This window comes from Nerophis ophidion, linkage group LG06, assembly GCF_033978795.1.
Source record: "Nerophis ophidion isolate RoL-2023_Sa linkage group LG06, RoL_Noph_v1.0, whole genome shotgun sequence".
NCBI classification, from domain to species: Eukaryota; Metazoa; Chordata; class Actinopteri; order Syngnathiformes; family Syngnathidae; genus Nerophis; species Nerophis ophidion.
The window spans coordinates 46466617-46492991 of NC_084616.1; the positions used below are offsets into that span (position 1 = coordinate 46466617).

Here is a 26375-nt window from a genome sequence, read left to right on the forward strand (position 1 = left end):
TGTGCGGACAGCCCTGCCCACGCCACACGCGCACCCCCCCCGGTAGGACAGAAGGCTATAAATAAACCCCCTTTCAACATCCATTTTCTACCGCTTATTCCCCTTTGGGGTCGCAGGTGGCGCTGGCGCCTATCCCAGCTACATTCGGGCGGAAGGCGGCGTACACCCTGGACAAGTCGCCACTTTATTGCAGGGCCAACACAGATAGACAGACAACATTCACTCTCACTTTCACACACTAGGGCCAATTCAACACACAACCTAAAAAAAATATGAAATAAATACCCACATTGTGCCAGACGGACATGTGTTTTTGTTATTCAATGTGGATAGGCCAGTGTTTTTCAACCACTGTGCCGCGGCACACTCGTGCAGTGTTTTTCAACCTATTTTATGCCACATCAATGTGGAATGCACTCCCAACAGGTATAAAAGTAAGTGCATCTCCATATTCCTTCAAAACCGCTCTAAAAAAACACCTCCAGGCAACTTCAACCCTTTACTAATACCTCCTCCATTCACATTCCATCTCCCCGGATTACAAATACCGTATTTTTCGGAGTATAAATCGCTCCGGAGTATAAGTCGCACCTGCCGAAAATGCATAATAAAGAAGGGAAAAAAAACACATATAAGTCGCACTGAAGTATAAGTCGCATTTTCGGGGGAAATTTGTTTGATAAAACCCAACACCAAGAATAGACATTTGAAAGGCAACAACAGGCTGAATAAGTGTACGTTATATGAGGCATAAATAACCAACTGAGAAAGTGCCTGGCCAGCGCTACCTGCAACCCCAAAAGGGAATAAGCGGTAGAAAATGGATGGAAGGTGCCTGGTATGTTAACGTAACATATTATGGTAAAAGTCATTCAAATAATTAAAACATACAGAACATGCTATAGATTTACCAAACAATCTGTCACTCCTAATCGATAAATCCCATGAAATATTATACGTCTAGTCTCTTACGTGAATGAGTTAAATAATATTATTTGATATTTTACGGTAATGTGTTAATAATTTCACACGTAAGTCGCTCCTGAGTATAAGTCGCACCCAGGGGCGTCACTAGACCTAATACTGTACTGGGGCACAAATAATTCATGTGAGCGTGCAAAGCGCGCAAGCAAAAACATTTTTAGCACTTATTTATCATATAAAATACATAAATAGTGCTTTAAACTATGAAATCATATCAGATTATGTTGTATGGATCTTTGATTAACCACCTGAAATTAACTAATGCCTTTGACCTACTTGTGCACTTTTTTTTACTCCAGACTTCTAAACTGTTACTGGTAAAAGCAAAAAGAAAGAGCAATGAATCTTTTTGAAATATTTATTGCAGTAATTATCTGCAAATTTAACATCTACCAATGTAAAACAAAAAATAAAGCACCCCTACATCTCTGGGTTCTTTTATATTATTTAATTTCCATTTATGGCTATGTGGCTAATCCTATTTCAGATACACAAAACTATAAAATATACACAAAACAATAAAGCCACAGTAGTAGAATAAATGAACAACTGTTGTGTGTCTGTTCAGGGAATCATTTTCTGAGAAGTAAACTGTAACGTATCGTTTTCATTTTTGCAAAGTGGTCAATCACTCTGGACAGACATGGAAATATTACAGTAACTGTTATACAGTTGACCAGTGGTTCCCAACTGCTGGGTCGTGACACAAAAGTGGATTGTGTGTCATTTTCAGTCAGATGTGTGCATGAAAAAAAAAAAGTTTAGGGAGAAAAAAATCAAATTGTGGCAACAAAACCAGATATTTTTAGCCATTTTTCTAATGACTATTAGTGAGTATTTTAGCAAAAGGCAAACCGACTAACAAGTTTAAGGGGGACTCAGGACAGACATGGAAATATATTTTTAAAAGATCTAAATGGGGTAACAAAACCCGATATTTTCAGCCATCTTTCTGAAAACAAATACAGAAATGTTACTATTTTTTCTGGAAACAAAACCAGATGCTTTAGCTGTTGCCTTTTTTCTGGTGACAAAACAAGATTATTTTAGTCAAAGTCACACCGATTAACAAGACAAGTCTACTGTGCTATTTTTCTGTAAAATAAACTTGAATGATTTAAAAATGTGGTTCACGACTTGATGAAATGGAAAAATGTTTTTCTTCTTGAAGATAAACCATTTGAGAAGCACTCAACTCACACATGCTTACTCCAAATCATCATTGATGCAGAACCAGCAGACAATAACCAACATTATGTTTCATGTTCATTGGAAATTCCCCCGACAGCTCGTAAAGCAAATAAATATGTTTGTCTTGATACAAGGAATAACGTTAGCTAATTTAGCATCAACTTAAGACAATGATGTTGCCTAGCTACCTAGGACTTCACTTGCATCTCTCATTCCTCGCTTCTTCTTCCCTGCTGCGGGCGAATAACTTTCTGATATCCATCTAGGAGTTACAGTTTGAGTCAAATCAAAATCAAAATAATATAATAAACAAATTGTTGTTGGCTAATGTTACCTACCTCAGCAGTGATTCGCATCCCCCTTCGCAACCCCCCCCCCTCTCTCTCTCTCTCAACCGAAGTCTCGATCCACACGTGAATAAATTACCATATTAATTAGCCATGTGGTCATTGTTACGAGGAGTGAAAACAGTAGCAATCAATTACCATACTAAGAAGTATGTGCGCTGTTGTCTATGTTATGTAGATTTAAAACTCTGAAGTGTTTTTTTTCTAGGTAAAATTTTTACTGGAGTACTGCAGATCAACACTGGGGCATGTGCCCCAGTCAAATCTGTCTGGCGACGCCACTGGTCGCACCCCCGGCCAAACTATGAAAAAAACTGCGATGTATAGTCCGAAAAATACGGTAACCTAATGCAGTGGTTCTTAACCTTGTTGGAGGTATCGAACCCCACCAGTTTCATATGCGTATTCACCGAACCCTTCTTTAGTGAAAAATAGTGTTTGTTTGTTTTTGTTTTTCAAATTCAAGACAAAGTTAGATGTTTTTGGTAACACTTTAGAATGGGGAACACATTATAAATAACAAAGACTTAATTTAGACTTATTTGGACAGTAGTGGAACATATTCTAAGTAATAAAGACTTATTTTAGAGTTATTTGGTTAGGGTTAGTGTCAGGGTTAGAGGGTTAGGGTTCTAATAAGGCCACGCCGAATAAGGCATTAATTAGTACTTAATGACTAGTTAAGAGCCAATATGTTGCTAATTTGCATGTTAATAAGCAACTAATAAATGGTGAATATGTCAACCATACTAAAGTGTTACCATTTTTTTTTTTTTAATAGTGCACAAAATCAACCGTGCATGAATATCACCTTGTTCAAAGAACTAAACTAAGACTCACAACAAATTACACACCTGCAAATCAGTCAGCTGTTGCCGTATCTGTAATATGCCAACAGGGAGAAGTTTGTATTTACAAGAAGTGTGTTTTGACCTCGGCCGAACCCCTGAGGTCGACTCACCGAACCCCTAGGGTTCGATCGAACCCAGGTTAAGAACCACTGACCTAATGTAAATAATCAAATGTACTTCTAATGTATATACTTGTTCTTATGCTATCTGAACTCACTATGTTCTCTGCTCGCTGTACATATCCTACTAAGTAAGACCTACACTATTTCAATGTCCATTTCTCTGTTGATGCAATTGTTGATGACTGAAGTACTGAAATCAACCAAAGCTCCTCATCCCACCCCCCGGATTGTGAATAATGTAAATAAATATGAAACTGGTGGGATTCGATACCTCCAACAAGGTTAAGAACCACTGCATTAGGTTACTGTATTTTTCGGACTATAAGTCACAGTTTTTTTCATAGTTTGGCCGGGGGTGCGACTTATACTCAGGAGCGATTTATGTGTGAAATTATTAACACAATACCATAAAATATCAAATAATATTATTTAGCTCATTCATGTAAGAGACTAGACGTATAATATTTCAAGGGATTTATCGATTAGGAGTGACAGATTGTTTGGTAAACATATAGCATGTTCTATATCTTTTAGTTATTTGAATGACTTTTACCATAATATGTTACGTTAACATAACAGGCACCTTCTCAGTTGGTTATTTATGCGTCATATAACGTACACTTATTCAGCCTGTTGTTCACTATTCTGTATTTATTTTAAATTGCCTATTCTTGCTGTTGGGTTTTATCAAATAAATTTCCCCCAAAAATGTGACTTATACTTCAGTGCGACTTATATATGTTTTTTTTCCTTCTTTATTATGCATTTTCGGCAGGTGCGACTTATACTCCGGCGCGACATATACTCCGAAAAATACGGTATTTGTAATCCGGGTAGATGGGATGTGAATGGAGGAGGGTATTAGTAAAGGGTTGAAGTTGCCTGGAGGTGTTGTTTTAGACCGGTTTTGAAGGAATATAGAGTTGCACTTATATACCAAAAAGTTTATTTTGGTTTCATCTGACCACATGACATTCGCCCAATCCTCTGCTGTATCATTCATGTATCCTTTTTGGTATAAAGTCAACTCGTCGTGTTTGGAGGAAGAAGAATACTGAGTTGCATCCCAAGAACACCATACCTACTGTGAAGCATGGGGGTGGAAACATCATGCCTTGGGGCTGTTTTTCTGCTAAGTGAACAGGACGATTGATCCGTGTTAAAGAAAGAATGAATGGGGCCATGTATCGTGAGATTTTGAGCCAAAACCTCCTTCCATCAATGAGAGCTTTGAATGGTTGACCAAATACTTATTTTCCACCATAATTTACAAATAAATTCTTTAAAATTCCTACAATGTGAATTCCTGGATTTTTTTTCACATTCTGTCACTCACAGTTGAAGTGTACCTATGATGAAAATTACAGACCTCTGTCATCATTTTAAGTGGGAGAACTTGCACAGGCGGTGGCTGACTAACTACTTTTTTGCCCCACTGTACATCAACTTTATGATTTGCCTGAGAAACTGGACAGGACACACACAAAAAAACAGTGAACAAATATGAATATACATGTATAATAGCTTTGTTACACAATTTGCATAGGAAACTCTTTTTCATTACTATAATTTTAACTAACAGATTGATTGATAACTTGGTTGCAGGATCAGAATCAGATAATATTAAAGTGAACAACACTTACACTTGTCAAAATTTAAAGAATACATGCATTTATTCATAGAGTGCTGTATTATTTCCAGCCTTTTTTTGCAGGCCACGTGAATTAATGTGGCATAACAAATAAAATGATGCAGCAGGGCCACCTAAAACGACGTGGCCAAATTTGGCCAACGGTCCCTTTAGTTTTACACCCGTGTAATGCAGATATCTAGAAAAAAAACATTTTAGTGGAATGGGAAGACTATCACTGGCAATTATGCTGAAAAACAATGACGGCACACTTAAGGTTTTGTTCTTCTTAACGGACATCCACAGTAGATCACTTGCCAAACTGCCAGAGCAACATAATTGTTGTCATTTAAAGTGAATAGGCTTTGGTATGATCCCTGCTTGCGGTCACAATTATTCTCCATAATGCTAAATACATGGGTTGTACTTGTATAGCGCTTTTCTACCTTCAAGGTACTCAAAGCGCTTTGACATTACTTCCACATTTACCCATTCACACACACATTCACACACTGATGGAGGGAGCTGCCATGCAAGGCGCCAACCAGCACCCATCAGGAGCAAGGGTGAAGTGTCTTGCTCAGGACACAACGGACGTGACGAGGTTGGTACTAGGTAGGATTTGAACCAGGGACCCTCGGGTTGCGCACGGCCACTCTCCCACTGCGCCACGCCGTCCCAATGCTGCATTAAAAAACACAAAATTAAATGGGTGCTTCATTTTTAGAGGAACAAGGAAGTCATTAATGGTAATTCTGCTGAAAAAACACATTTAAGACGGTGTTCATTTTGCATATTAAGAATGAACATTCATTCATTTTCTGTAGCGCCTGTCCTCATTAGCACAGGTAAGCTTACAAACACAGCAGTTTTACATCGGTTCAATTTTTATAATTTTTTTGTTCAAGCCCCGAGAACTGGGATTCTCAAGCTGTGGTACGTATGGGTAACCCGACTCTCGCCGGATCCTTGTAGTTCGCTGAGCTCCACACAAAGATCTGGGCTCGAGGGCATTGCAAACTCCTTCAAGATAGCAAAAAATAATGAAAAAAATAAGGATCACCGGGCGGGATTTCATAGATGTGACGTAGCGCTAGAAATGTGCGATATTATCGGCCGATAAATGCTTAAAATGTGATATCAGAAATTATCGGTATCGGTTTTAAAAAGTAAAATTAATGACTCTTTAAAACGCCGCTATACGTATCTGGTAAAACACGGTCGTAGGGAGCAGTATAGAGCAGTTGTGTCTCCCAGTTAGCAGCCCCTCTCCTCTCCCCTGTCCCGTCTCCCACACACAACACAGGAGTTGACGACTGCAGCATGAGAGGTTTACTGGCGACGCTTGATGACTTCATCAAACCGTCGCGAGCATAGCATAAAAACAACAAGTGTGTTGTTGCCGGTGCTGTAGCCGTGGCTACCAAGCAAGCTCGCTAGGTGACTGACTAACGACACCATGTCTATGGTTTGGGATTATTTAAAAGTGTCTCTGGCGGATAAAAAACTGGCAATTTGCAATGACTGCAAAAAGTTGGTTATGCGAGGAGGAACCAAGACGTCTTCCTTTAATACGAGCAATTATATCTCCCACCTCTTCAAGAATCATAAGGAGATAAACTATGAATACAAGCGGAAGATGGATGTGAGCCCAGTTTATGATTCCCTGTTATACAGTATGCCAGGTAGTCTTGCACTAAATGAGGACTATGTTATTGTTTACTTTATTACTCTAGTATACTCTGGACTGAAGCTGTGTGCCTTCATTGTTTTTGTAGATGTTGTTTTAAGGCATGTTTAAAAAAATAAAAAATAATACTGCACTTTGTATGTATAGAATTTCCCATAGTTGTAGTGGGTATCAGGATTATCTCAGGGATAGCATGTCCCAAATTCCAAGCTGCTGTTTTGACGCATGTTAAAAAAAATAATGCCCTTTGTGACTTCAATAATAAATAGGGCAGTGCCATGTTGGCATTTTTTTCCATAACTTGAGTTGATTTATTTTGGAAAACCTTGTTACATTGTTTAATGCATCCAGCGGGGCATCACAACAACATTAGGCATAATAATGTGTTGATATCGGAATCGGTAAATAAGAATTGGACAATATCGGAATATCGGATATAGGCAAAAAAGCCATTATTAGACATCTCTACGTAGCGCCTATCATAACTTGGACTATGGTGCAATTTCCTGCATGGATTGTTTTCCCAAGGTGCAAAAGAACTGGACCGGCCATGGCGTGAAGGTGAATACATGATTTAATTATTGGACTATAAAACGTGCAAACAAAAGGCGCTCGCAGCGGATGTACACAATTTAACGCAGGGAACAAAAATAACACTTTGACGTAAACTGTGGACATGAAACAAAAGACACCAACTGTGGCATAAATAAACAAAAACTTACTTGCGGTGACGTGAGCAGGGCAGCATGAACAATGACATTTCATGAAAGAGTAAAGACGGCATGAAGCAGAGTGGGAGTGAGCATGAACGGACTGATGACGGTGATGATGGGGCGGCATAGCTCGGTTGGTAGAGTGGCCGTGTCAGCAACTTGAGGGTTGCAGGTTCGATTCCCGCTTCCGCCATCCTAGTTACTGCCGTTGTGTGCTTGGGCAAGACACTTTACCCACCTGCTCCCAGTGCCACCCACACTGGTTTAAATGTAACTTAGATATTGGGTTTCACTATGTAAAGCGCTTTGAGTCACTAGAGAAAAGCGCTATATGATTGATAATTCACTTCACTTCACATGACGCCAGAATGACCTGTCACGGCGCGGTTTCGAACCCAGGATTCTCCTGCAACTGATTCCCACAATTTTTCTAGCAGCATGCCAGTACACGCCCCCGCACGCGCCATGCGCACCACGCCCACGCTTCGCCGCAGCTGTAGGCTGCCTGTCGTCAGAGCACGTGGCAGTAATCAGAAGGACAGCATAAAATCCAGTCACTCCTTGGATCCTGCGCTGGATCGTCGTTAACTCTTGTAGTAAGCATATACATCTCTGGCTTCCCTCTCGTTGTCCTCGCCTCCTTTTGTCTCGTTGACTTGTCCCTTGTCCTCCTTGCAGTTGCCTCCCTCGATCCTCGATCACTCGCCTGGACTCGGACCTTGTTTGCTTGCCGCCTGCCATCGATCTCCTGCCTGTCCCCGGATCTTTCTTGTGCCTACCCTTCCTTGACCAGACGAAGGTTTCATTCAACACGCATGTACAACATCCCCTTGTTTCATTCACATGGCTAACTTTACACTTAATCCTGCAACCAACACTTAGAGTAGCATATACATCCCAAACAATCATCAAAGGTTACAATAAACCTGGTAACAAGTCTTTCGTGGTGTCGTCTCCTTCCAGTACAGTGTTTTATGTTTCTACATTCAAAGACATTGTTACTGTTCAAACTCTGTGCAAGGTTAGAGTGGCCAAAAATATTAAATATATTCGTTGTAGTATCCTATTAGCTTGACGCTCCTCTACTTTCTCTTGCTCTCGTTTGTCGCGGCAACAACAAACTAAACTCCAGACGCTCCTCTCCGTTTTGTATCGTTTACTTGTCAACTTAATCCTTCAAAAATGTAAAACAATAACGATGTGGGAACAAATGAATGGCAAAATATAGAGAGTTTGTTACAGTAAGAAGGAGTTGGAAAAAAGTAAGAGTAAGGTCAAAAAATTGTGTGGTTTGAATCCCTGTACCTGACTGCCATTACCCACAATACCTTGTGTCCAAAACCATCTTACCACACAGATCCTTCCGCCACATATGCAATTAAATGGTTACGTCATCAAATTATTGAGACAAATATAATAATTACAAATAAAGTGTACCTTCTAATTATTCTAAACATGCAAATAAAGTAAATAGTCCCATTTTGGCTTAATAAACATAGAGCACCTTCCATAAAATGTAAATAAACTTAAACATCATTTAAGCTCGGGCTTCACGGTGGAAGAGGGGTTAGTGCGTCTGCCTCACAATACGAAGTTCTTGCAGTCCTGGGTTCAAATCCAGGCTCGGGATCTTTCTGTGTGGAGTTTGCATGTTCTCCCCGTGAATGCGTGGGTTCCCTCCGGGTACTCCGGCTTCCTCCCACTTCCAAAGACATGCACCTGGGGATAGGTTGATTGGCAACACTAAATTGGCCCTAGTGTGTGAATGTGAATGTTGTCTGTCTATCTGTGTTGGCCCTGCGATAAGGTGGGGACTTGTCCAGGGTGTACCCTGCCTTCCGCCCGATTGTAGCTGAGATAGGCGCCAGCGCCCCCCGCGACCCCGAAAGGGAATAAGCGGTAGAAAATGGATGGATGGATCATTTAGGCTCCTACATTCATTAAATATGGTAAAACAGTACAGTAGCATCGCTAACCCAACAAGGGACTCCTTCCAGTAGCTCCACCCACTCCGCAGATTACTTTATGATTTTCTTTAATAAGAAAATTAAACTTATTAAAAAGGAGATTAAAGACAACACGTCCCAGCTACAACTGGGTTCTATTAACACAGATAAGATGTACAAAGGATATTACCCTCCAAAATAGTCTTTCTCTTTTTGATGAAATAACATTAGAGCAGTGGTTCTCAACCTGGGTTCGATCGAACCCTCGGGGTTTGGTGAGTCAGCCTCAGGGGTTCGGCGGAGCCTCCAGCGCGGAGGTCAAGACAACCAACTCATCGTGTATATAAAAACTTCTCTCTATCGGCGTATTATGGATACCCCCAAACAACGTTCCATCTGATTTGCAGGTGTGTAATTTTTTGTGGTCCATGCACAGTTCATTTTGTGCAACATTGTCTTGAATTTGAAAAAAACCCAAAACATAAATTTTTTACTAAAGAAGGGGTTTGGTGAATGAGCATATGAAACTGGCGGGTTTCCGTACCTCCAACAAGGTTAAAAACCACAGCATTAGAGAAACTCCTGCAGCATGTAAATGAGACACAACAAACAACATGTTTACTTGACCCACTTCCTGGGAAACCTATCAAGGAGCTGTATGTAATATTAGGGCCATCAGTGCTAAATATGATAAATGTATCACTTTCCTCTGGCACTGTTACCCTAGCATTGAAAAAACGGTCATTCATCCTCTACTCAAAAGACCTAACCTCATGGTAAACTCCTGGCTGGTGTCTCACCTTCCCTTTATTTCGAAAATCCTCAAAAAAAAATTGTTGAACAGCAGCTAAATGAACACTTAGCATCTAACAATCTATGTGAACCCTTTCAGTATGGTTTCAGGGCAAATCACTCAAAGGAGAGTCTTAGCAAAAATGGCTAATTCTCTATTGCTAACGATGGATGCTGATGCATCATCCATGTGGCTGCTACTTGATCTTAGCGCTGCTTTCGATACTGTCGATCATAACATTTTATTAAAACGTGTCAAAACACATATTGGTATGTCAGACTTAGCCTTTTCTGGGTTTAACTCCTATCTTACTGACAGGATGAGAGCACCTTTGAAGTTAATTTTAAGATAATCATGATCATGAGGGTTGGACAACCAATTAATATAACATGATTAATGAAATCCTAAAATGCATGCTGAAAAAAGGACGTTATATCATGTTAGAGCAGGGTTCTCAAACTTAATTCACCTGGGGGCCACTGGATGCAGAGTCCGGGTGAGGCTGCGCGGCAAAAAAAAATATCTTAAATTTTTTTTTTGCAAACTCTTCAGCATGTCTAGTCGTATAATGTAATTTCAAATTGTATCCCTTTTGCACCGCAACTTTCTCTGTGCAAATAAGACACGTCGGGGCGCCCCTGTGCTCAACAAAGAAATATTGCATCTCCCTTCTTTTCCTGGAATTGTCTTTGCTCATCACTAACTTTTCTCTTCACTGCATGCTTTGAAAAAGACATGTTTGGGGTTGTGGAATATATTTGTATTTAGCCGACGCATAGAGAATCATGTTATTTCTCCAATGTGGGTTGTTCCGATTTTCCTCCCTACAGCAACACGGCGCTCGGCAGATAATAGCTGGGAAAGTACCGGGATAGCGAGCGCAAAAAAAGTGATGGCACCCGGATTGTTATCCGGCGTCATATAGAAATGTACGTAGTGTTCGTGTGAGGCAATGCAAATGAAACAAAAAAAAACCCGTTTGAATTGTCCATGTTATCAGGGACTGTTATTACTGACGGACAAGTGTCGCGGTGTGACTGCACCCAGGCACATAAGAAAACCCTCGTCTCCATGGCAACATCTCTGTCGCGTTCACTCATTTGCCGCTTTTCCACTAACGCAGGGGTAGGCAACCCAGAACGTTGAAAGAGCCATTTTGGACCCAAATAACGCAACGCTGTCAAACGGCATTCATATAAAACTCGCAGGCCGCACTAACATTAAACTTTCATATTAAGGTGGGGGCCGCAAAATAACGTCTCGCAGGTTGCGTGTCTGAGACCCCTGTGTTAGAGGTTTTCTTATATCCAGGGCAATACTTGCAGTACAGATGAAAGTCAAAAAAGGTCATTATCGTGCGAGCCCTCTTTTGATATAATTTCAATGAGTTTAAGTTTTGTTTTAAGATTTCATCTTATAAAAACTTAAAATTGACAAATTATAGGAATAAAGGCTTGACATACTTCACTTTGCATGTAATAACTTTATATCACATATTTTCACATTTGAAGTTGAATTGCTGAAACAATTGAACTTTTGCATGATATTTTAGTTTTTTGAGTTTCACCTGTAATCAAAAAATCATTCACACTCATGTTTACTCCAATTAACCTAACATGCATGTTTTTTAGGATGTGCGAAGAAGTACCTGGGAATAACCCACACGCACGGGGAGAAACTCCAAGACATGCCCCAACGGACATTGGAACCCTGAACCTCTTGACTGTCAGGCCGACATACTAACTAATAGGCCCATGTAACCCGAAGAATAAAAAGACACACAGGAATAATAACGGTAAGATAAAAAAAAGATTGTAAAGCAATTTACGCACATACGATCAAATTAAATAACACAATTTTGCACAATTAGATACAGAAATGTAATCTCTGTAATAATGGCACATCGGTCATAAAAATACAAGGCAAGTAACACTACATTATCATCAAGCAAGAAATGCACAATCATATTCTGCACACAGCTTTTTTGTTTGGACTGCACACCGGCACAAGTATCATGTTTCATCTTTTTTCAGCACCTGAGAATAAAATACTTCTAAAATAGGTTTCTAGTTTTCAACCAATTAAATAGCATTTTCCATATCTTACCAGACAGGCACTGTAAAAGCAGTTTATTGTAATAGATGAAGTAACACAGCTGTAAAACCAACAAAAATGTTTGCACGAGAATTTATCAATAAATAAAACAGTAAGACATATATCTGACTCATTATTGTAGTCTGTGACTGACAGCATGTACATTTTATCAATATTATTGTAGTCCATGATGTTTATTTGAGATAAATCCATAGTTTTCAAGTAGAAGTTCCACTGGTGTGTTACAAATTGGCTCCAGGATGGTTCCACTGTCTTTGGTTGCCTTCAATTGAGACGTAACATCCTTCAAACAGGAGCAATCACATGTAAACAATGGGTCAATGCCACCGGGTTTGTATTTTCCCTTTCGTTTTCCCTCCGTTACATTGAAACTTGAGCTGTCCTTCACGGTCTGTTATCTTTGGCCAGAGAGTGCATCATCCAGTTGACCTTGGTCTTCCAGCTTTCCCGCAGTGCTTCATTGAACTTGACTTTGAAATTCTTCAGTGCTTCTTCATCTGATTTGCCCAAAGCTAAAGAGTCCTAAAAAAACAAAACAAAAAAACCCCCCAGCAACAATAAAATTGCGATATTGTGTCATATATCAGTAACCATTTTTTTCTGACCAATCTCGGTGTTTGACCATGAACTGATAAAGCCTACTTGCATGAGAGGCGAAACATCTTCTAAGACTAACCAAACAGTCCAGTTACAATCGATAGAATGCCCTGAGCATACTTTATTTTAAATGGATGTTTGTGCCAGCCAAAATTGTGCATATTTCCAAATTGCCTTCTATTATTTTTATTCTAATTTGTGAATTTATTCAAAAGACTAATGTCTGTGATTCCAAAGATGCGTAAGACCACAGTCAGCGTGCAGGTAAGAAGACTCTTTACTTCAAAACACAAGGCAGCGTAACATAGAACTGGTGCTAACTTAGCGTAGCATGAAGATTAGCAAAGGGGAAACATAGGTAGCGTGAAACAAATAACAGAAGCAACAAACAAACCCTTGTGTCTAACAAATGGCGGACAATGGACCAGCCACGAAGACAGGGAAAAACCGGGACTATAAAGGAGAGAGTTAAAGGACAGAACAAGGTAAGAAAAAACAGAAAGCAGATGCGGCTAATCAGCCACCTAGCAACAAGAAAACGTAATGGACAAAACGAGCGTTAAAAAGATAAAAGGCCACGAAACTAAGGAAAATAATAACTAAAACACAAACACAGTCTAACCTGGTGTGAAAAATCACAACTTGTCTTAATTGTCAATAGCACAGGAAAATATGTTATTTTAGTTGTGGTGGTGAGTTTTTTCATTGATTATTTTGTTGAGACAAAATGTTGCAAATAAATATGAGAAAATGTCAACAGCTTACACCGCATACAAATACGGATGGGTACCTTTCACATTTGAATTGATACAGTCCCAGTTCTTAGTATCCTGGAATCGATACCGGTACTTAGCGGTACTAATTTGTACCAATTTGTGTTACTTTTGTGTGTGTTCATGTGTGAAGAAATGTTAATTTTTAACTAAAAATGTAAAAAATTAAATCAGCTAATTAAGATAACTAGAGATGTCCGATAATATCGTACTGCCAACCGATATTATCGGCCAATAAATGCTTTAAAATTTAATATCGGAATTTATCGGTATCGGTTTCAAAAACTAAAATGTATGACTTTTTAAAACGCCTCTGTATGGCGCGGTACACGGATGTAGGGAGAAGTACAGAGCAGTTGCGTCTCCCAGTCATACTTGCCAACCCTCTCGATTTTCCCAGGAGACTCCCGAATTTCAATGCCCCTACCGATAATCTCCCGGGACACGCCCGCTCCAGGTCCGTGCGGACCTGAGTGAGGACAGCCATTTGTCACGTCCACTTTTCCTTCATATAAACAGCGTGCCGGCGCAGTCACGTGTTAACATCTACGGCTTTTGGAGAGTGCACAACTGCACACACAACAAGAAGGAGACGGAGAAGAAGTGACAGTCATGGCGACGACAAGTGACAGAGAATAGAACGAGGATGGACAAGTCAACCCTAAACTCAGTCTTTTCCTGAAAATTAAATGTCACAGATGCTGCCCAGACCTATGCTCCTTCAATGGCTTTGCTACTGGCTGCAAAGCATTGTACTTTCAAATACAACAATGAGTAGAGGAGTGTTATGTGTGTGTATATGTGTAAATTAATGAACACTGAAATTCTCAGTATTTCTTTTATGTATGTATATGTATGTAAATATAAATAAAAATAATATATATATACATACATATTTATACATATATATAAAATAAAATACATACATATATATGTATGTGTATATATATACACATACATAAATATATGTATATATATATATATATATATGTATATATATATATATATATATATATATATAATATATATATATATATATATATATATATATATAATAAAATACATACATATATATGTATGTGTATATATATATATATGTATATATATATATATATACACATACATAAATATATGTATATATATATATATATATATATATATATATATATATATATATATATATATATATATATATAAAAGAAATACTTGAATTTCAGTGAATTCTAGCTATAAATATAGTCCCCCCACTTAACCCCGCCCCCGGCCACGCCCACCCCAACCCCTTCCACCTCAACTCCCCCAATCTCCCAAAATTCGGAGTTCTCAAGGTTGGCAAGTATGGTTTCGGCATGCTTGCTTTGTTAGCATGTACAATTGTAAAATGATCTAGACTAAGTTAGCTTGAGTGCTTGTTACCAGCCAAGTGTTTGAGCCGGATGTGGCGTCATGAGCAACAAAAGTATTGAAATGTGATATCGTTTGATATTACGCAAATGAATTCGGTACAGTACCGCATTCTGTACCCATCCCTAATTAAATTTGGAAAATTCGGGTAATATTTTGCACAAAGAGTGTTTCTATTTGTGAAAAGCATCCAGTGGTGCCACAATTAAAGATGGATCTTTTGTTCATTTATGAGATTACATGTCACCTGACATTAGTTTGAGGGAAGAGCTGCTGCGCAAATTGATATCGGTTGATATCGTATGAAAAATTAAGTGTGTATCAGATATTGGCAAGATTGTTTGGACATTCCAGCTTCCCTGTGAGTCTGAACTGGATAAATGTTGGAAAAATATACCTTTAAGTACTGAATATCCTTGAAAGAAGTGAGCTCAGGCAGTCCGGCTGCCTTCATCATGGCAAATAGGTTGACAAACAGCGTCCCGTTCCGACACAGGATCTTATAGGCTCGCTCGCAGTATTCCCTGAACCTGAAGGACACCAAGTCTTTGTTACAAAACCCCAGGGAATAAATTAGAGACTCCTGTAATAAAACAATATACTGTACCTCTCAAACTTCTCACTGTTGTTGGTTCGACCTTGTTGGATCACATGGACAAAATCATAGGTCAAAATGAAAGGCACGCGTTCCCTGTTGATGCCCAGTTTGCGCTTGAAGTTGCCCAGAAAATGTCCAAAGTCAATGTGAAAGAGCTGAAAAGCAGGAGGATGATAAGGTTAGGTGCTGTATCACAATAAGTCACATTCAGGATCTTGAGATTCTCTGAACAAAAGCACAATTTACTGACTAACCGTGAAATTGAATTTAGTGGGGTATACATTTTTTCCCCCCAATAAAATTGATTTGTAGCAGGCTACCCGTAATAGATTTAGGACAAGCTGTTTGCCCTCACTCAGAAACACATTTTAATGGGACTACCTGTAAATATAACTTGTTGTTACAACTCCAAACTGCAGGTGGCGGCATGCATAATAATTCTGCTTCCTAGCACACCTCATGCACGCCTGCTCAGTCAGAGAATTAAAAGACATAGCAGCAACGATCAGTGATGCCAACTTTGCGACGTTGTCGCTGCATTGGCTTCCTGTTCGTTTTACAATTGATTTTAAAATTGTCCTGTTGGTTTTTAAAGCCTTGAATATACCGGCCCCAAAGTACATCGCGGACCTCATCCTTTTTTCCCCCAAGATGGCTGCTGTTGGCAGGAGCTCTGTGCTCTTGTGTCATATTTTAGTATTCCTGATGTTTCCCTCTTGTTTCTTTTTTGCCTTTTGTTTCGGGGCCCTTTGGGACTGTGTGACAAGGGTTGGCACTTTTGTGACTTCTACGGTGATTTTTTGTGAACTTCTGGATCTGCCTCTTGGGAGCCTTTTGGCCATGCTGGGTCTCAGCCATACCAGAGTCCGTTTGGAGAGTCTGGAGGAGTATGCGGATGAAGAGACAGTACTACGGAGCTGGCGCTGAGCGCCGGGATGGACAAGCTTCACAGTGTCTTGGCTGAATGAGCAGGTATCGGACACCTCAGTCTCCTTGGACACATCCTCGCTCATCCGGAGTCGGCTATCTTGGTTGCTTTGTTGGGTCTGATCCTGTCTCTGGCCATGCTCCCCGTGCCCCAGCAGACGATTGCGTAGAACACTGCAGAGGCCACCACAGTGTATATGTTTATTTATTAATTTATTTTTGGTTGTTGTTTTACTTTTGTGGCCGTATGTAGAAGCGGCTGGTTGCATCAGCTGTGATCTTTTAAAGTCTTTAATGTCCTAAGTATTTTTTGATGTTTCCTTTTACACACATGTTTATGTGTGCTATGGCTATGATTCTTTTTTTCCTAGGCCTCATTCTGGCCCCCCTCCCAGTGTTTACCCATTTCTCCCCTTTTTTGTAAAGGGCGCAGGAAGTTGGCAGACTCGTCAGTGATCCTGCTCTGTCTCCCTGTAATGTTTGTCTGATCTTGAATGGGTTGGTGCTGAAAATCTTAATTTCTCCTCGGGGATGAATAACGTATTTTTGATTCTGATTCTGCTCCAGCTGAGGTCCGAGGGCCTGTTTCAACTTGTGGGGCCTAAAACGAGGCTTAAAACTAGGGGTGACAGGGCCTTCTCTGTTGTTGGCCCTAAACTTTGGAATGTTCTGCCACCTCATGTCACAATGGCCCCCACTGTTGAATGTTTTAAGTCTCGTCTTAATACGCAATTTTATTATATTTTGAATTTTAAATCGGAGTGAGTCTTGTGGTCCTCTTTGTCTTTTATTGTTTTAATCTATTATATCGATTCATTTTTATTTTTTTTAATTCTATTTTATTGATGTATCTTAATATTATTATTATTATTATTAAATGTTTTATAGTTTACTTGTTTCATTATAAATGCTTGTAATTTGATTGCTTTTTATTGTTTGTTTTTTATGTGCAGCACTCTGGAGACAGTTTTGTTATTAATAGCGCTATATAAATAAAGGGGATTGGTGTATTTAGACAACTCAAAATAGTCTTTTTTTAAAGTGACTACCAACAAATCTAACTTTTTCTTGCATTATTGGGTGCTGACATGAAAGCAGGTATGTTTTTTAAACTAAACAATCAGTGGGTACTGCTGTCGGCCCTTCCTCTATCTTCCTCTGAAAGCTCGTTCCACATCTTGTAGGGATTTTACCACACAGTCTTCAAGTTAAAGTGGGTGTTTTGTAGAGTGCAATGAGTTGTGTGAGAAATCTCAAGTCAATTCGACCCCAAACCTTGGGGTTAAATAATAGCATGAATGTGGTGCTTTTGTCCGAGAGACAACAGCAGAGGCAATGCAGTAGCGGACTGTGTTTGTGCACATCAGTGTAAGAGTTAGCTTACACCAGCGTCCAAACTGTTATCACACTGATAAGACGTTATAAATAGTCAAAGACAAAACCGTTTTATAAATACATATAAAAAAAATTTAATTAATATTTTTTTTCTGTTTTCTTTTTAGATTTCTTGTTTGATTGTATTTTTTGGTTTGCCGCAAACCAATAAAAAAAATTATCTGCAACCCGCAAATGCTATATATTATGGGGAAAAAAATTAAAAAAACACGTTGTGGTCTCGTAATATTTAACATTTTTTAGTCTGGATCAAAAAAATTTCATTACAAAATTAAATGTTTATTTCTTAAGGTTTTTTCTCATTGGATAATGCATGCATCTGAATGGCACACTATCTCCAAGGTCTCTAAATCAGCTTTGTTTGATGTTTGCATTTGTAAACATGCTGGGGAGCCCACCTAATTATCCACAAGCGCCCTCTGGTGGTGGATTTTCATTCTAAGATTTGTCAGAAAGTGCAATAGAATGTAATGTAACGCTCACCTGTCCAGTTTCCCTGATCATAATGTTGTCATTGTGACGGTCCCCAATGCCCAAGACGTAAGTAGCTACACAGTAGCCCGCACAGGACAGCGTGAACTCCTCGATGGCTTCCTCAAGCTTGTCTCTGGTGAAGAGTACAATTCTCTTCAAATCTTTATTTGTTAACACATTTTTAGTCACTTACTGTTATCCCGTCCCTCCAGAAAATGTGCGATGTCATGAATCCGCCAATTCTTGCAAACTCAACCAATCCCAGACGCTCGCAACTTATCTCCACATTTTGGCCAATGAGCGTAACTTTCGTTAATTGAATTTGTCTCTTAGTGGCGCTCAAACGCGCAAGTCAGATGTCTATTAGCAAAGAAAAGTTGGTTTTGCATAATAAGGGGGAAAAAAACATCTCCTAATAGGTGCCATTTTGAGGTCCAGTGTTTTGCACACTATTGTGCCATGAGATACAGTCTGGTGTGCTGTGGAAGATTATCTAATTTCACCTATTTGGGTTAAAAATATTTTTTTTGCAAACCAGTAATTATAGTCTTCAAATTATGTGTTGTTGTTGAGTGTTGGTGCTGTCTAGAGCTCGGCAGAGTAACCGTGTAATACTCTTCCATATCACTAGGTGGCAGCCGGTAGCTAATTGCTTTGTAGATGTCGGAAACAGCGGGAGGCAGTGTGCAGGTAAAAAGGTGTTTAATGCTTAAACTAAAAATAAACAAAAGGTGAGTGTCCCTAAGAAAAGGCATTGAAGCTTAGGGAAGGCCATGCAGAACGAAACTAAAACTGAACTGGCTACAAAGTAAACAAAAACAGAATGCTGGACGACAGCAAAGACTTACTGTGGAGTAAAGACGGCGTCCACAATATACATCCGAACATGACATGACAATCAACAATGTCCCCACAAAGAAGGATAAAAACAACGGAAATATTCTTGATTGCTAAAACAAAGTAGATGCGGTAAATATCGCTCAAAGGAAGACATGAAACTGCTACAGGAAAATATCAAAAAAAGAGAAAAAGCCACCAAAATAGGAGTGCAAGACAAGAACTATAACACTACACACAGGAAAAAAGCAAAAAACTCAAAATAAGTCACGGCGTAATGTGACAGGTGGTGACAGTACATCTACTTTGAGACAAGAGCTATAGTGATGCATGCTTGGTTATGCTTTAAAGTCATATCCAACAATTGCGACATCGACTTTTTACTGTCAACTGAGTTTCGTGTTTTAATGATTTCTGCTGGTGATGTGCCTCTGGATTTTTTCAACGCAAAAAATGTGCATTCGCTCAAAAAAGGTTGAAAAACACTGCCATATACACACACACCATAATAATACCCGTATGTTGAAGCACAGTACGTTTGACTATGGTAGCCGTAATGCTCCCACAATCCATCAAGCGGTGCGGCTTTGTAGCTTACCAAAGTCGTACTAAAACATTTTGACAGATTTTTGAGCGCATGTGTAATGTTCTATATTATCAATTAAACATCAAAGTTTTGGTCTTGCTTGCGTACGGGAAATATACAGTGACACTATAAAAAAAAAAATTGTTGTGTATTTTGGCACTCACTCTGGATTCTTGGATTTGAGCCAGTTGAGCAAGGCATCTTTGTTAAAGGCAGCAGTGGCGGCACTGTTGCTGTTGTTTCGCTGGATGTTGGCGATGGTGTCGGAGTTCTTCACCACCTCAATGAAGCCCATCTTGTCCCCCGTGGACAAGCAGCCATATGGGATCATTCTGTTCGCACAAAAATCAGCCAATAACCTTTTTTTTTTTTGCAGTGCATGAGTATGAATAATAATAACAAAGACTCCTCTTACCTTAGATCTAAACCTTCCTTCTTCCATAAATTCTCCATAAGCTGGATCATCTGCAGGGTCAGCATGTCTTGTCGAAGATCTGCATGGAGTAATGTACAATACGTATTTGTGCTTGCTCCTCAATTATCACCTGATCTATGCTTTTTTTTTGCAACTCACCATCTCCATTCTTGAAGATGATGCCCACCAGGTCTCCTTGAACCCATGGACTTTTATACATCAGCCAGAGCGGCTTCATCTTCGAATCCATGAACCTGCACTTTTCTGAACTGGAATAGCAAACATTTATTATGGTGAGTTCATAGCTTTTCTAAACATGATCATTTTAGACTTCTAAGCTAATGTAATTACATTCATGAAAGCAATAAAAAAAGCTATAGTAGTACAGGTGGTGCTTGGAACACAAACCAGTTCCGTTCCTACAACTGTGATATAAGTCGAGTTTCAATGTACCAGTAAATATAAATTAAGTCACTTAAACTGTACACAAAACACATATAACAACCGCAATAAAATGATTAACTACGCTGCTTATTTTCCCACCATCAATTTCATAATAAAATATAATTTCACCATTTAATGAAACTTCTTTTAAAGACGAATAGAGAAGAATGATTTTGGGGGGAAAAATGAACAAATTAATAACTGTAAAGGGTAGGATCAATTATTATGTGATTAATTCTATTTAAAAAATTATTTCAACCAAAATGTCAATAATACTTGACAGGAAACAGACATTGTTCAGAGATAGTTCCACGTATCAGTCAACAGAAGGTCACTTTTTATTACCTTTTTGTCAAAATAATTTCACGCAGCAGACGTTGCACTTTTTCGCACGCTTTCGACATTCTCTCGATGAGCTTCAAGAGGTACTCACCTGAAATGGTTTTCACTTCACAGGTGTGCTTGAAGCTCATTGAGATGATGCCAAAAGTGTGCAAAACCCTAATCAGAGCAAAGGGTGGCTATTTTGAAGAAAATAGAAAATAAAACATGTTTTCAGTTATTTCACCTTTTTTTGTTAAGTATATAATTCCGCGTGTTCGTTCATAGTTTTGATGTTTTCAGTGACAATCTACATACAATGTAAATAGTCATGAAAATGAAGAAAACGCATTGAATGAGAAGGTGTGTCCAAACTTTTGGCCTTTACTGTGTGTGTGTGTGTGTGTGTATATATATATATATATATATATATATATATATATATATATATATATATATATATATATATATATATATATATATATATATATATATATATATGTATGTCTGTTTGTAATGAATCTATATAATAATAGATTTTATTTGTAAAAAAAAACACTTTACATTGAGCAAACAACCTCAAAGTGCTACAGTGTATTAAAAAAATAAAAATAAAAAGATAATTAAAATAAATAAAAATAAAAACTATATAATCTACAAGTTTCACTTTTTGAACAAAATGACTGAACTCATTTTTGGTCATATTGTAGTTTATTTAGCAGCCCATGTACTTAAATTGTACTTCTAAGAGTAGTTTGAATGCAACATAATTTAATTTTTACTTGAGTATATTCATAGAGAAGAAACGCTACTTTTACCCCGCTCTATTTATCTATATTCAGCTCGCTACTCGCTACCAATTTTTATCGATCTGTTAATGCACGCTTTGTTTGTTTTGGTTTGTCAGACAGACCTTCAAAGTAGGATCTATCACATGCCTGCGTTTCACCAATCAAATGCAGTCACTAGTGACGTTTGACTCTGTTTCCCCAATCAAACGGAGCCAGGCAGTCACATGATTAACTGCACACTTTTTTTTTTTTAAACCTTTATTCATAAATTTCAACATTTAAAAACAGTTGAAAATAATAATCAAAGTAAGTACAAAAACAGTACAAAACAGTATAAAAACCTTACAAAACAGCGCCAGGGTGTTGTGAATTCAAAGTAACTAAAATAGAATGAAAAAAATATATATATAAAATAAACAAAGTGCAAAGCCATAGGCTCACTCAATCTCAGTGAATAACTTAAATTTGGAACACAGCATCATCGTTTTCACAGCTTTTTGGTTGTTAGAGGTAAGAGGGTTCTAAATCTTTTTTAAAGGCACAAAAAACAGGTTGGGTATTGAGAAATATAAAACTTAGCCAATAGTATAATGAGGTTGCAAAGGTAAAATTCATTTTCAATTTTTTTTTCAATACAGTGTAAAAACAAATATATATTATTTAATGTATACTATTGTTTTAGTTCCTTCAGAGATATTCCTGGCTCTGAATTTGTTCATTGCTATTTTTATGTTTTTGTGCATTACTTGTTGCCGTCGTCATTAAATGAACAGGTTACTCCTCAGTTATTCAGTACTTGAGTAGTTTTTTGACAACATACTTTTTACTTTTACTCACGTACATATTTGGGTGTCTACTCCTTACTTTTACTTGAGTAATACATCTCTAAAGTAACAGTACTCTTACTTGAGCACAATATCTGGCTACTCTACCCACTTCTGCTTACAGCATGTAAATAAAATGTTGTTGGAGGTTTTTGAAAGGGCTTTATAGGTAAAAAAGGTAAATCCCCATTAAAATCATTGTTAGCCGCTTCTTGCTAGCGATTTTCCCCTATTTAAAACACACAAAAAAGAGAAAGATGTGTTCTTTTCTCACGTTTCGATTGTGAATAATAAACAAAATTCCTCACTAAAAAGTGCAATTCCCCACCGACAAGATATTTATTTCTTCTTTACACAATTTGAGTGATAAACTCAGATATTTTCCCAAACAAAACACGGCATAGTCTTTTCTCCCTGCCTTCTCTGGTGCTCGCTCGTGACCAGTCAAACTGTACATTTTATCACAATGCAATCAAATTCCAAATGCCCTAGCAAAAAAAAATATTAACTGTTTTTTTTTTTTTAATATCAGTGAAAATAAGAAGTATAAACTTAGTATATTTTTTTCCCTTACTGCTATACTCTGCTTTATTGATGACCATTGTTGTAAAATTAGCATCATAACTCCTTTTGTTGTTTGCTAACTTGGTAACTATCCTCAGGACATGTTTCTTAGCATGTCACTGGTGCGTGCGTGCATGTGTGTGTGTGTGTGTGCGTGTGTGTGTGTGTGTGTGTGTGTGAGTGACATATAGATAAACCCTGACTCACTTATGGAAAGTCGTTTGCGCCACCTGTTGGTTTGCATGTGTACATTTCTGTACCCGGGATATAAGAGGACCAATTTTTTCAGTAAAGGTCTTATTATACAAACCGCCTTTCTATATGTGTTGGGAAATTGTGTTAGATGTAAATATAAACAGAATACAATGATTTGCAAATCATTTTCAACCCATATTCAGTTGAATATGCTACAAAAACAACATATTTGAAGTTAAAACCGATAAACATTTTTTTTCTTGCAAATAATCATTAACTTTAGAATTTGATGCCAGCAACACGTGACAAAGAAGTTGGGAAAGGTGGCAATAAATACTGATATAATTGAGGAATGCTCATCAAACACTTATTTGGAACATCCCACAGGTTTGCAGGCTAATTGGGAACAGGTGGGTGCCATGATTGAGTATAAAAACAGCTTCCATGAAATGCTAAGTAATTCACAAACAAGGATGGGGCGAGGGTCACCGATTTGTAAGCAAATTGTCGAACAGTTTTAGAACAACATTTCTCAACGAGCTATTGGAAGGAATTTAGGGATTTTACCATCTACGGTCCGTAAAATGATCAAAAGGTTCAGAGAATCTGGAGAAATCACTGCACGTAAGCGATGATATTACGGACCTTTGATCCCTCAGGCGGTACTGCATCAAAAACCGACATCGGCGTGTAAAGGATATCACCACATGGGCTTAGGAACACTTCATAAAACCACTGTCAGTAACTACAGTTGGTCGCTACATCTGTAAGTGCAAGTTAAAACTCTACTATCAACAACACCCAGGAACTGAGATCGGTAGGTCGTCAGTTCACATCCCGGCCGAGTCATACCAAAGACTATAAAAATGGGACCCATTACCTTCCTGCTTGGCACTCAGCATTAAGGGTTGGAATTGGGGGTTAAAACCATAAATGATTCCCGGGCGCGGCACCGCTGCTGCCCATTGTTCCCCACTACTCCCCTCACCTCCCAGGGGGTGATCAAGGGTGATGGGTCAAATGCAGAGAATAATTTCGCCACATCTAGTATGTGTGTGACAATCATTGGTACTTTAACGCCGCCGGCTTCGCTGGGCCCGAGCTAATCCAAGATGGACTGATGCAAAGTGTTAAAGTGTTCTGTGGTCTGACGAGTCCACATTTCAAATTATATTTGGAAACTGTGGACGTGGTGTCCTCCGGAACAAAGAGGAAAATAACCATCTGGATTGTTAGGGGCGCAAAGTTCAAAAGCCAGCATCTGTGATGGTATGGGGGTGTATTAGTGCCCAAGGTATGGGTAATTACACATCTGTGAAGGCACCATTAATGCTGAAAGGTCCATACAGGTTTTGGAGCAACATATGTTGTCATCCAAGCAACGTTATCATGGACGCCCCTGCTTATTTCAGCAAAACAATGCCAAGCCACGTGTTACAACAGCGTGGCTTCGTAGTAAAACAGTGCGGGTACTTTCCTGGCCCGCCTGCAGTCCAGACATGTCTCCCATCGAAAATGTGTGGCGCATTATGAAGAGTAAAATACGACAGTGGAGACCCCGGACTATTGAATGACTGAAGCTCTACATAAAACAAGAATGGGAAAGAATTCCACTTTCAAAGCTTCAACAATTAGTTTCCTCAGTTCCCAAACGTTTATTGAGTGCTGTGATGTAACACAGTGGTGAACATGCCCTTTCCCAACTACTTTGGCACGTGTTGCAGACATGAAATTCTAAGTTAATTATTATTTGCAAAAAAAAATTAAAAATTTATGAGTTTGAACATCAAATATCTTGTCTTTGTAGTGCATTCAATTGAATATGAGTTGAAAAGGATTTGCAAATCATTGTATTCCGTTTATATTTACATCTAACACAGTTTCCCAACTCATATGGAAACGGGGTTTGTATTTGGGTCAGTAAAGTAGTTTGAACAGTTATTTTGTGTGTGTGTGTGTGTCTCTAACCAGATGTCGGCGAGGATGATACTGGGGTTGAGCGGCGACAACAGGTTGGACAAAGCCTCGGTGTACGAGTCTTGTCTGATGCACAGCTTCAAGTCCTCAGCGTTCATTTTCTGTGTCCCAGATTTGATGATTTCACTGAGGACCTTCATTTTGCCTTGAGCTTCGTTCTGTACATAACAGAGGGGCAAACAATTTTTATTGAGACTTTGTCGGGTTGTGTGCAACCTTTCATCCGTCTAAAAGTGAAACCTGTAAAAAACTAAAGTGGGGCACCAGCTAATTAGGAAACACTAACCAGTCAAAATACAGTAGTAGGCGGACCCGCTGGGGGGTGCGGTGCGATGCTAGCGGGGTGCGCTTTATCAGTGTCTTGCAGTCTCATGCTTAAAAGCCCTATTTGAAAAGCAGTGCACTACAAAACATGCTCATTGTTATTAATAACGTTATTGTTTGTTGTAAGTAGATTTATAGTGCATTTGAAAAGTATTCACAGAGCTTCACTTTTCCACATTTTGTTCTGTTGCAGCAGTATTTCAAAAATGGGGAAAACTATTTTTGTCCTCAAAATTCTACTGACAATACACCCTAAAGACAATGGCCCCCATTCAGGAACCATTCTTTTTGTTCTTAGGCACACACACACACGCACGCACGCACAAACACACACGCACACACACACACACACACACACACACACACACACACACACACACACACACACACACACACACACACACACACACACACACACACGCACGCACGCACGCACGCATCAATTATCGGGCGTTGATTTAGTAATTGAACCAACAAGCCTCTCACACCCAGTTGCAACTCAACTCACACAATGGCAATGCTCTCTGGGGAGGGAGCGCATATATCA

The 26375-nt window shown here is 38.9% G+C and overlaps 1 protein-coding gene across 4 annotated transcripts in view; it reads right to left on the reverse strand.

The window, feature by feature from the left end:
* Nucleotides 1–12381: 12381 nt before the first annotated feature.
* The window catches only part of pik3cd (phosphatidylinositol-4,5-bisphosphate 3-kinase, catalytic subunit delta), a 65470-nt gene continuing 51476 nt past the window's right edge, over nucleotides 12382–26375 (reverse strand). For 3 of the 4 annotated variants that reach the window (XM_061903942.1, XM_061903939.1, XM_061903943.1), the window contains 8 exons: nucleotides 25496–25662; nucleotides 20548–20657; nucleotides 20389–20467; nucleotides 20138–20305; nucleotides 18560–18683; nucleotides 15764–15909; nucleotides 15554–15686; nucleotides 12382–12904 (listed from right to left, as the gene is read on the reverse strand). In XM_061903942.1, the coding sequence (XP_061759926.1) occupies nucleotides 12767–12904; nucleotides 15554–15686; nucleotides 15764–15909; nucleotides 18560–18683; nucleotides 20138–20305; nucleotides 20389–20467; nucleotides 20548–20657; nucleotides 25496–25662 (1065 nt within the window). In that variant the 3' untranslated portion in view covers nucleotides 12382–12766. The remainder of the gene's footprint in view (nucleotides 12905–15553; nucleotides 15687–15763; nucleotides 15910–18559; nucleotides 18684–20137; nucleotides 20306–20388; nucleotides 20468–20547; nucleotides 20658–25495; nucleotides 25663–26375) is intronic. The other variant, XM_061903941.1, reaches the window with a different exon arrangement.